The sequence below is a fragment of the Fringilla coelebs genome (genome assembly GCF_963513975.1).
Source record: "Fringilla coelebs genome assembly, chromosome: 3".
NCBI lineage: Eukaryota > Metazoa > Chordata > Aves > Passeriformes > Fringillidae > Fringilla > Fringilla coelebs.
The window spans coordinates 72,718,002-72,730,506 of NC_140030.1; the positions used below are offsets into that span (position 1 = coordinate 72,718,002).

The window sequence follows — 12,505 nt, forward strand, 5'->3', positions numbered from 1 at the left end:
GTAAGAACCACACAGAGACTCAAACCACCGCTTCATGGTGGCTCCACAATATCTCCCATCTTCTCACAAGTCACTTTTGAGATGCTAACATGCCATCTGCAGCTCTTTATTCCTTGCATATGTGGCCCATGCTCTGTTTTCTGTGCTTAGTTGTTTACTGTTTAGCTTTTAAGTAGAGCTAGTAGGTGAGGAGCAGCTGTGGAAGTTCTTCTCAGAAAAAAGCTCCCCAAAGATCTTGGGTTCAACAGTTTTTTTGCTGAAGATGTTATTCTGGGCAACCTACTGGGCAGCAAGCGAGGTTGCTGCCTGCTCCATCCTGCTACATATGCAAGGTAGAAAAGATTGCAATTATTTCTAGAATACAATAATGGAGATGCTGAAGAAGTGGGTACAGATCTAGAGTGAAAAACCAAAATGCAGCCTTGTCCTACAGATGGGGAGATTTCAACCAGGACACAGATGACCTGCTTTAGAATAAGTTAACTTTTTAGTCTCTGGGGGTGCCTATATATTTTGAATTCTCACTTCTTCTCTAATACAAGCACAAACAAAAATTAAAGCTTAGGAGCAATTAAAAATCTGACCGGATTTTGTTCTAGGCAGAAACTACATACTTGATAGCAGAGTAAGCAGGATATGTTTGCAAGACCAAAAGAATTAGATCCATCCTTGAGTATCTGAGCTGATGTATTATGACGTGCTGGTTTAAAACATCCATAATAAATAACCTGCTGCATCTAGGAATAGTATTCATAGATCTGCTCTGACAAGTGTACTGCCCTCCTGCTGCCTCTGGCTTGGGTGGGATTTGCACTCCAAGTACAGGCAAGATTAGATTTACCTCCTTGACTTTTTAAAAAATTGCAATAAATAGTTAATTATCCCTTTTCTCATCCTAAGTGTTCTGTTGACCATCTCTTGCCTACTGTTTCTAAGGTTTTCTCTTCATGGCCTCCTCCAGCCCACGCACACTTACACTCAGCCAAATGCAAACACACTGTGCATCACCAGACAATCCCACTGGCACCATTCTCTGTTCAACTACCCTGTGTGGCTTTTAACCCTGTTTAACTACCTCCTCTCCCATGTAACATGGGCTGAACATGTCTGTGCTACAGGCCTGCCTCAAGCAGCACAGATTTCTCCTCTTCCTCCTCTATATATATACATACCTTAGAGGAGACTGGTGGTCCAGCTTCTCTTGAGTTGGTTTAAACTCTCTCTGCTGCACTGACTTTAGCAATGCCAAATTGGAGGCAAGCAATCTGGTCTCTTGCCTTCCCACTGAGCTTCCATCTGTTCCCATGTCCCTGCTAGTGACTCTTTAAAAAGCCAGTCTCTGTTTTCTGCTCTGATTCACAGTGAACTATGTCAACTGTCCCAGCCAGCATTTGGTGAGCAATGAGTTGGGAAAGCCTTGTCCGTCACACACAAAGGTCGTAATCATAAATACCTCACACACACCACCTACAATCCCATCTATGCCAAAACAGACCCAAGGTCAATCACAAGCACAACAGCTCACACCTCCATGTCCTGCTTTTAAAGGATGCTGCCAGCACAGTCTGCTCTTGCTCCTCTTTTTAACAGGGCAATTAACACTGATGTTTACAAATAGAATATTTTCCTAATATTTATCAATTATAATCAAATGCTCCATGCTAGTCTATAAAAAACAAGTAGTAGTTTGTAGCGATAAGTCTTGTCCAGTTAGTGCTGCCAAATTATCTAAATCTAGCAAAAAACACAAGGAAAACAGCAGAAATCCTGATGGTGAAAGCCCCTCATGGGGACTACATTACTCCAGAGACTGGCTTCAGCAGAGTGTCCAAGTGTCATACTTCCTTCGCATTTGTGCTCAGACATCAGTCCATCTGAACCACCAAGTCCTCACTCTGCTGGGATGCCCAGCACAATTCCTCAGAATCAGCCATGCTTTGCTTAGGCAAAGAGCCTCCTGGCAAGGCACTGAACAACACACCAAGTCAGCTTTCTCAGTTTACCATACACTAATTCCAGGCCTTAGCTTGGCTTCTGTAATCTGTGGATTCAGAAAATTAGTGTAGAAGACGCCTTTGAATTGGTGGCTTTGCATTTAAATGTTTATGTTATTTGTCTCTGGAAGTTATACATAAATCTGAATTATAAAAATTCTAAGAAACTGAAACAACATTCACATTGAAAAACTAATTTCAAGAAGTTTTAGTCATTGCATTTCACAGAAGTTTCCAAATGTTCTTAAAACTATCTTATACTTTCAAAAAGGAAAATATTTCAGTAGCAAGAAACTCTCTGTAATTATCTGAACTATCCAAATTATCTGTTTTGGTTTCTTTTCATCGACTGCCAAAATCAGTTTAACATACAGCAGGAAACCTTAATCATATCTACTTCTGGCAAAAAAGAGACTTGTTTGTGATTAAGTTTTTACTAGATAAGAAAAATTAATTGTAGGATCTGCTTGGAGTTCAAAGTACAGCATGACATTTATTAATTTTTCTGTTGCAGCAATCCTACAAGATGCTTTGCAAATGGAGCTAACATTGTTTTATCCAGTAATCATCTTCCTTTCTCTGACCATCAGCAAAGATATAATCTTTAAACCTGAAAGGATAGTGCCTCTACCAGCTCAGGCAAGGATGCTGCATTAGCAGTAGGCTTTTTAACCTTTGTATGGGAAAGAAAGAATAGTGGTATGAAGATACAAAAGGGAAGTAATCACTACAGCTACTGTTTATCTAGGATGTATGATCAGTTACAATCAAGCTCTTTGTTCAGGCTTATTATCAATCTCAGTGACTCACTTTGGCTTGTGACATAAAGCATATGCACTTTTGAGAGGAGAAGTAGGAATATTGCTTACCTTGTTGAACTGGAGAATAGGCATTGGTCAGAAAACGAAAGTGCCCTTTATTGTACCAGCAAATCAATGACATGTTTCCCTTCATTCTTATTCTGTACTGTCCTCTGGACTGTGGAGTTGCAGAATTGTTCAGCATGGATGGAGGTAGGCCTGTGCAGTCACTCTTCCTGGTGCTCAGCAACCCACAGCAGTAAATCTCTGCATGTGAACAAAAACATTCCCTATTAACAAGCCATAGAGAGCAAAACCAGGAGAGCAAGCCTGAAAGACCTCTGAAAGAACTTCCCCTACAACGTTCTAGTCCAACAGATATGTCAGCCAACTGGTTTTCTTCTGTAATACCAAAGATTTGTGTCCTACAGACAAATGCAGAAAGCCTGATCTCTTGTTGAAATATATTGAGGCCTCCTGCACTGTCAAACAGGAAACAACAGGGAAAATAATTCAGGGCATTTTCCTAGTGGTAACACCAACAGTCTCTGTTTAACACTACAACATGTTTCAAACTGGTCTCAAAAATTCCCCAGGGGTGATATGCATTATGGGGCAAATCAGAATTTATGATCTGAGAGAGTCTTGGCTGTTTAACTGAAAGAATAAATTTTGGAGGGAGCAGAGAGGTAGGGAAAGCTATAGCATCTCAGATGTTAACTGAAATAAATTCTCCTACATGACTCCTATTATGCTTTTAGTCACAATAGTTTAATTTACTGTTTCACTGTGCTGCCATGATCTTGATTTTTAGCTCAATACTCCCTGCACTCACATCATCTGCTTTGCTAAGGAAATCCTGCTTAAGCAGCTTAAAACCACTGAAACCACTGGTTGATTAAAAAAAAAACATATGCCAGAAGGATGGAGAAGATGGAAATTTCTGTGAAAACTGATTTTGGGGCACTAAAGCAAGCGCTGATCTTGTCCTCAAAGACATCAGAGGCTCTTGCAGAAGACACAGTCTGTTGCTCACAGCTTCTTGGCCTTTTCATATGTGAGAGGCAATGAATAAAATCTAACACAACAAAATGCATCTCAATACAGCCAGGCGGGCACAAACAAGATTTGAAAACAACATTAATAACAATGCTTGAATTTTTCATTAGGCTTGAAATACTAACAGTCTATTTCTGTTAGTCCAAGAGAAGCAGATCTTCTTGATCAAATTGTTCCCTGACTCAAAGAAATCTTGGATGGAAATTTCCATGGTCTCCCTCAGTTTTGTGTTAACCCATTTGAGTAGAAAAAATCAGTGGGCATGGAAGCAGATGACATCTGCGCACATCTTGTGGTGGTTTAAAGCTCATCTGTCAGCTAAGTCTGCTTGATCAAATTTTTCATCATGCTGAATTTTGCATTATATCCTTACAGTGAAAATACAAAGTCAGAATGCAGTGTTTGGCTTCCCCTAAACACGTTACATCTGTTCTTGTGTTTCCTTAAACATGTTACCTCTATTCCTGGATTTCCACTTTTGTGGCTCTTCTGCCTCTGTTTTTCTGGAAGCACCTAAGCTCTTGAGTGCAGGTGCAGCCTTTGTCCTTGCCTTTAGTGATTGGCATGCTGAACATCCCCTCAACAGCTCACAGACACTACAGGAATACTAATAATTAATTGCACATACTCATGCATTGGTCCAGTTGCTGTGGGCAGATCTACAAAGATCTTTCTTTCCATCAGAAATTTAGGACACTGATGAGAGAAGAAGGTCAACCAACACAGCAATGGGAAAACTTCATTCTCAAGGGAGAAACCTGCACTCCACCGGTTATTCCTAATGAATGAATCAGTCCCTGAATCTGTAAGTTCCTTCCACAAAAGAAAATGAGAAAAGCCTGATGACAACAGGCTTACAATCATTACAGAAGGAACTGCACCTCCAGTGGAAAGCTGATTTTTTATTTTTCTTTTTAAAAATTTCTTCCGTTGCTAAGAGGTACCCAAACAGTGTAGGTCACGTACCTGCAGACTATGCCATTAACATAACAAACATTTATAAAGCTTTCTTCTAGCCAACATGATCTTCTTGCTTTGATAACAAGCAAACCTGAGAAGAATTTCCTTAGCTGCCAGAGTTTATTATTCATTGAAATGTGATACTTTTTCCAGGAGGCTGCAATGGAATAAAACCAAGCTAATAACTACATTATTGTGCTAAAGCTTCAAAACAGCAACAGCCATATTTGAGCTCCCATAATAATTAGTTGTAGCCTTTCCTTTTATTGTAGCAATAAGCCTGCAGAAAACTTCCAGCAGGTGTTCCACTCCTCTTGTAGAATAACGGGAACCATTTTCTCTCTAAGGAACACATTGTGTAGCCTTCCTGCTGTACAGCCTAGAAAAGTGCAGCACTTCTGCAGATTTACTAGCATCTCTCATCATGGATGAAACCCTTAATCTACTGTAGAGGTTTTTAAAATCACCCAGTTACTATAGCAATAGAAGCAATAAAAATTACACCCATCTGGCTCAATGAAGTTTTTGTCTGTAATTAAATCAGAATCACAACAGGTGCTTTCTGCACACACAAGAGTCAGTGGAAACACTTTGTTCTCTGGTCTTCTTAAACTGTAGGTGCAATATAAATGAATACACCCAATATAGTTTAGCAAAGAAGAAGAAATGTGGTACAGTCCCCCAAAACTCATTCCCAGAGTCTCCAGCCTCCAGAGAGCTTGCGCTGAAGCCTTTTCCACTACCTCTTCACTATTACAGTTCACAAAGGCCATCAGGCTCGAGCTGATTCAGGCAAAAATACACATTTTGCAATCACTTATTCTGCATGCAACACTGGGTCAAGTCAGAGCTAGGAAATCAGGGTGGGGCTGCTGTGGGGAGCAGAAGTGAACTTGCTTTAGTCAATGTGCTGGAATTGCAGGATCCTGCAAACCTTGTGGGAATGCCATGGTCAACCAGGCTGGCAGTTCTTGCACCTTTGCCAACACCAGCCCCTCTGCAGAACAGAGCCAGCTGCTCCTCCTGGATCAGAACATGCAGAAGAGACTTTCAGGGATCATATGTTTAAGGGAAGCATGGAACACAGGGTTTTAGGAGTTTTTGTCCTCTATAAAGGACAATACTAATGCTTAGAGAGGGAACAAGGGATGTGACTATGAATGAACGTCACAGCAAATAGCAGTGACAGCTGTCTGCTCATAGAACAGAGAATCTGGGGCATTTCAGAGCAGGTTTCCAGTTCTATTCAGAGGCCAGTGAAAGAAATTCTTTGTATGTCCCCTGGAAAAAAAAGGTCCATTCAGGGTTTTGATTTTGAAAACGATCAAAGTGCCATCTTATTTTCTGAAGTTTTCTCAGTTCTTGGTACCTTCACATAGGTCTTAGAATTATGTTCACTGACATCCCTTTACATTACAAGGCACACTATTGTCTCCTGTGGTACAGTGAAGGTGCTGCACCACAGGCTCTCAATAAAGAGAGAGAATTATTGTCTTTAACAATAATGCATGTGTGGGCTTGGGTGAGGAAAAGTGAATGATAGTTAAGATTTTACAAAAATTTTTTATAGGATCACAGGGGCCTATGGATTAAAGAATAGTTCAGGCTGAAAAACAACTCAGGAGGTCTGTATTCCCACCCCCTGACAGAGACAGGTGAGCTCTGAGGCCAGACAGTGCCATTCAAGGCTTTATCTTGTCTGGGCTTGTAAACTTCCAAGGACAGAGACTGCACAACCTGTCTGGGCATCCAGCTTCACTGCTCTGAGGAAAAATCCTGCATCTAGTCTGATCATCTTTTTTTTCAGCCTAAATCTATTATTTTTTGTCTTTCCACAATGCAGCACTGTAAAGAGCCATCTCCACTCTCATTATAGCGTAGCATAAGGCTGCTGCTGTTGCATCCCTCCAAAGCCTTTTCTCAACCTGAACAAGAACAGTTCCCTCCAGACAGCAGAGCATATTTGTATACAGAGTATTCTTGTACAAAAGGCATGTTGTCTAAAACAGGAGGCAATAATCACCTCCCTTGATCTATAGGCTACACTCCTGTTAACACAGCCTGGGACAGTGCTGACCAGCTTGGCTGCCAGGGCATGCTGCTGACTCAGGTTCAGCATGCTGGTAACCAAGACCCCAAGTCCTCTTCATCAAGAATTTTGAAAGGAGCTAATAGAATTTTAGTGGGTGACTTTCCAGATTTTCCAAAATTGCCTTTAGCTGCCTTAAAACTTGGATGTTTCCAGAAAGTTTATGGCTTCCAAGCATGAACTTATTTAAATCGCTCCCTATATCTCTGTTGATAGCCATGAAACCCCCAAACAAAATAAAGCAGAATTTATTTTTGGTTTTGGCTCTACATGGGATCTTTCTACCACTGGTCCTGATCTCACCGAGAAATGGAAGCTTCTTTAACAGAAAAAGTAAATGTATCAGTTTAAGAATGGGTCTTGAAGTGTCATGAGCACCTGAGCATAGATACTTTTCAACAGGCTCTCATGACATTTCCTGGTCATGGTGTTGCTCTGTTCAGGTTTAGCTGAAGTCATATACCAAAAAAGAGTCACACACCAAAAAATCCCAACGTTAACTTCATTGTTGAAGGAGACTCTGTGGTAGATCAGGAGAGATCTCTCTGTCCAGTCCAGGCTTCTTTGCTTGCCTCTACCCAAATGTACTGCTAATGCAGCAGGATCCCAGCAGGTGCTGGCAGTACACAATCTGCTTTGCAGCAGAGTCAATAAACACCATCTCCTCCAAGGCTCTTACTGACTTCCCCACAGCTTGACATCTCAAGCATCTCATCTCTTCCAGTGTCTCACAGTCCTTCCAGCTCAACGTATCCTTGCAAAACCTCTTTGCTAGTCCCTAGCAGCTCATGGCAAATGCAGACAATCCCACTGCCTTATTAAACAGAAACATTTTTCTCCCCATGATCTTCTTTATGTAGAAGTGCCATGCTACATTGCAAAGTCAATAAACCTGCTCTCTCGGTGTCCACCCCCTACCCACCTCATAGCTTCACCCCTAAGAAGGTGACAGTGTGTACCAGATCTGAAATTTAATTTTGGAGGCAGCTGTCAGAGATTATAAACTCTCATGAAACTATATAACAAATCATGAACCAAAATGAAATCTCAGTGCTGCATTAGCATATTTGATCAGATAGTAAGTCAAAATTACATGTTTTTAAAAGACATTACTGAATTTGTTACCTGCTAGAAACCATTAATTTGAATGATCTGTGCAGTGTAAAGCCTATGAATAATTCAACTCTGTGAACAATTTGAATTATCTACAAGTAATAAACATTCAGCTGGTTTCATAGCCATGTATCTTTTTCACCAGGGTTACTGACCAAACGATCAAGCCAGATCATCTTTATCCTTCTCTAGCTGAGCATAGTGGATGAAATCAGTCAAGCTGTCTTTACATTTAAACCTTAACATTTCATCTCAGGTACGAGTATGTGTGTTATCTTCTGCATTTTTTTAAACTCACATTTTGCACCATTGGTTTGGTAGTCTTAAAAATGTAATGCTAATAATCAGCTGAGAAAAGCCATCTAACAAAGATAGGTCTCTGCTCAGAGGAAAAACTCCAGTGCACTATAAATATGCCCTACTCCTTTCCCATTTGTCTGTTTGCAGCATTTGGGAAACCATGGCTCTTTTATGAGGTATGCAGATATTCCACTGTAGCCAGTGAGCTTCCAGCTTGCCTGAATTAATGTAGGAGCTAAGTTCTGCATGGAGCTCAACAGATGCAGCCCTCAGTGCCAGCACAGTCTGTAGTGCTAAACTACAGCACTGGTGCAGCTCACTGATGTTCTCATTTTAAATGAGAATTAACATATTGTCTCAATTCCCAGACTTTCCCCCTGCTTTGGGCCATGTTTCATTAATATAATGGTTGGCGTGGGTTTCATTTTCTGCAATGACGAAAAAACTTGGACAGCAGTGGTGTGTCAGCAAATGGCCTCGTAGCTGTGATGCATGATGGCAGCCTCCAGCCTCATTGCTGGGAAGGATTTTTTCCATGCACCACATCACTCTGAAAGGCTGTGCTGACTGAAGAACGAGACCAGAGTGATATGGAATGACTTAGAACTGACTGGCAAGAGTGCAGGATCCTGTAATGGCAGAGGAGCCACAAATCCTCAGCTTTGCTGAAAGCAAAGCAACACGTGGCTTTTCCATGCTCAAAAGGATGACCTGGGATTGCTCCTTGCAGTGGCAAGAGATTTGCTTGTGAGAGCTGTATCAATGGACATTCTGCTGATAAGTGTGTTTTTGCTAATGGAGAGTTTTATTATGCTTTCAAAACTAAAATCTGTCCTTATCAAGGTATGTTGATAATTGCAAAAATCCCCCAAAACACAAAACATCAAACTTTTCTAGAGCTTCTGCAAAGGCATAAAATGTCCTCTAGAGAGAACAAATCTTTAACAGATATTAAACCAAAAAAGACTTCTAAGGCACATCTCTAAGGATTCATCCTATCCTTCATCTTTCACAACAGGAACAGAAAAATCACGGACAGATAGGAAATTCCTTGAAAAGCCCCCCAGGTCACATAACAGATTTCACCTCACATTTCTAAATCAAAGAACAAAAGCAAGCACTTTAAATAACCTTATTAATATTGTTTTTACATCCTCATTTTGAAGATTTAAAAAAGAAGATTTAAAGAGCAACTTAGAAAGTCTTCTGCATAGTACCTTTTCGTGAATGAGAAGTTTTCTTAGACACGAACAACTTATCTATACAAGGAATTGAAATGTCACTGAAAACTTTTGGAATTTTTTTTTAATTCAGCAGCAAGAGGCCCCTAGATCTGTTGCCATTAAAACTCAATGAGTCACGCAATACACACCTTGCTTCTCAAATTCTTCAAAGAGATTCAGGCTGGTAATGCTTGGGCCCGTGAAGATGATGTAGTTCTTCCCAGAGGCGTTCTGACAAAGGCTTTTGGCCACCATGCTGTGAAGCTGTGGTTTGTTCTTCAAAGCATCCAATCCATCAGCACCACTCCCTTCTTTGAGATGGACATAAATCTTAAATGAGAAATGGTAAGAAAAGTCAGAAGGTTGTAAGGAATCTAGAGGGAGCAGATGCAATTCCCAACACACCTACACAGCTCAACTTGAGACAAACTGAGAAGGCAGCAGACACTAGTTATAAAGGCTAATTAAAATCCCTCTCAAAGGCCTGTTGCTTTTAAACCAATTCAGGTTAGCTGGCACAGCTACTGATAAATATGGCATACTTCACCTCACTTCTCGGGCTCCTGTCACTGCTGTGCAGTTTGAAGATTGTTTCCTTGGCAGGAAAAGACTCCAGTCATAACTGGGATTACACGTTATACTGAATCTGCATAGGCTTCGTTGCTGCTAGCAAAAGGAGAGCATGGGAACTTCAGTTTCAAGAAAGGGCAGTGTAAGATGACCAGAAGCAAGTGGCCCATTACCTTCACTGCATTAATATTCAGATTTATTTCCCTTTTGCAGTAACCGTCAAGTTGTGACACAAGTGTGTGTGCACCTCCGTAAATGAGCAAAATGCACACCCAACCAGCCAGAACACCCTCATCAAACTCCCCAGGCACAGTGCTAACACTTAGATTCTTTACAAAGATCCTGATTTGGAAGCAACCCACCAAAACAGTTTGAACCATGCAGAGGGAGAAAATGTGTAACTCTTTGTTTGTACACAAGCCTTCTATTTTATTTCCCTGACAGTATTTTAGAAGCACAACTTTCACCCCAGTTAGACACTTATTAAAGCCAACTAGGCATCCAGTCTTCATCTTGTTCTAAGAGCTAGCAGAAATAACCTGCTGGAAAGAGAAATAAGAAGAAGCAAACACTACTCTGTTACTCAAATACTACTGTAATATCATGGAGCTTGCAAATATTGAAATAAACAAATGCAAATTTTCAGAAAAACATGCCCAGGCCCGCCTTTGTAACTTTGGCTCTGAAATACTCAAATCTTTTATGAATTACAGAAAATTTTACCTGTCAAAGAAGAAACTGAAACTTGTTAAGTATTCAGGGGCAGGGGGAAAGTAATTTTGCCTTGGTTTTTGGAGTGATATATCCACAAAAACTTTGTTAAATTTGTTTGAGAATTCAACCATGCAAAAGATGCATCATTACTTTTCTGTATAGCTGATTTCTCTTACCAACAGACACTGTTACAAATGAAAATTCATAGCAATCCTCAGAGAATGAAAATGCTCATGTTTGCACTAGTGCTCCCAGTAATTTGTAACTCAATGATCTTAGAGAAGAACAAAATTCAATTAAACAGCATCTCTCTGTTTTAGATGGTGCATCTCCTAGCACTGGTATTCTGTGTAATATTCCCTAGCAATTCATGCCTCATGGAACAGACCTCAACAGAATGTGTTACATATGAAATTTCTGGGAAATTAGATGTAATTTGTATTTTGAAGGAATTGACATGCTGAAAACAAAGCTGGTGCAAGGACAAATGCACACTAATACCAAAAGTAGAGTGTATATTAACAGGAAGTCTTAAATACACCACTAATCTTTAAAAAAAATAAAATTAAAACCCCTTTTATTGCTAGAAATGTCTCTCAGATGAGGACAAAGGCAGAAATGTTTGTGGACTCCCTGATTCTGCTCCACTAATTTTGGATGGCTGTCAAATTTGTGCTTTCTGCAGTTCTAAGACTGAGGACTAGCTAATTATGATAAGTCATTTAGAGTATTAATCAGGGCTCCAGAGAGCCAGTGGAATGCATTCAAAAAACAGATTGTTCCAAATTTACAGCAAAGGTATTTAGTGATTATTGGCAACAAAATTAAGATTACATTACTAGTATGTCAGCGCAGAGACCACACATCAAACACTCAAAATCTACAGACAGGTCAGTGGAGACAAAAGATGCAGACAGATTAGTTTTGACCTTGCATTAGCAAATGAGCTGAAAACAAAGCAGGAAATCTCTGTAAGTCTACAAAAGCGTCTTACACCTTACCTTCCCATATTCAGTAAATCTTAAGAGTCTCTCCTGCTCCATGCTTGCTCTGTGTTCCTTGTAGAGTGCTGCCTCTCCAAGGGACAGTCCTCTGGCACTGCTGGTGTGCCAGCTGCTCCCTTGCAGTGGGCTGGTTTGTGTCTGCAAGCAGCTCCTTCAAAGAGCATGCCCACCATGCAACTGGCCACTGAGGTACCACTACTTTCATATGAAGATGCTACACACTTCACAGGTTTTATTAGCACAATTCCCTGTGTATGTGGCTGTGAATCTCAACCCCTTGCTCTGTTCACCTCCCCAGTGCCCATTACTCAAATGTCCATCCCCATTGCTGAACCCTTCCTCCTCCTCCAATGTTAAATATTCCTTGGGCACTTCCTTACCTATCCAAAACCAGCCTCTTTTCTTGGCACAGTATTTCTTGTTTTGGAGAAGCATCATTCAAAGCTTTATCATGCCCAGCTTTATTGGGATGATGGGTGACAGCAGCACAGTGTTGGAAGGCATAAAGGCTGCTGTGAAACAGTGGTTGTGTACAGATAACTGGCAAAGGCATGGCTTCAAATATCTTTGCAAATGCCTAGGATCCCATATGACCTTCATTTTTCCTCATCCAACTTATTTCATTCCACCTCAATCCATTAGGATCCTACCAACTGAAGCCCACTGCACTCCCTGCCTT

General features: G+C 40.7%; 1 protein-coding gene across 1 annotated transcript in view; it reads right to left on the reverse strand.

The window, feature by feature from the left end:
* The window catches only part of PGBD5 (piggyBac transposable element derived 5), a gene marked incomplete at both ends in the record, with an annotated part of 59,604 nt that overhangs the window by 4,587 nt on the left and 42,512 nt on the right, over nucleotides 1-12,505 (reverse strand). Inside the window, 2 exons of the mRNA XM_084202503.1 lie at nucleotides 2,864-3,061; nucleotides 9,688-9,868. Of these exons, the coding sequence (XP_084058629.1) occupies nucleotides 2,864-3,061; nucleotides 9,688-9,868 (379 nt within the window). The remainder of the gene's footprint in view (nucleotides 1-2,863; nucleotides 3,062-9,687; nucleotides 9,869-12,505) is intronic.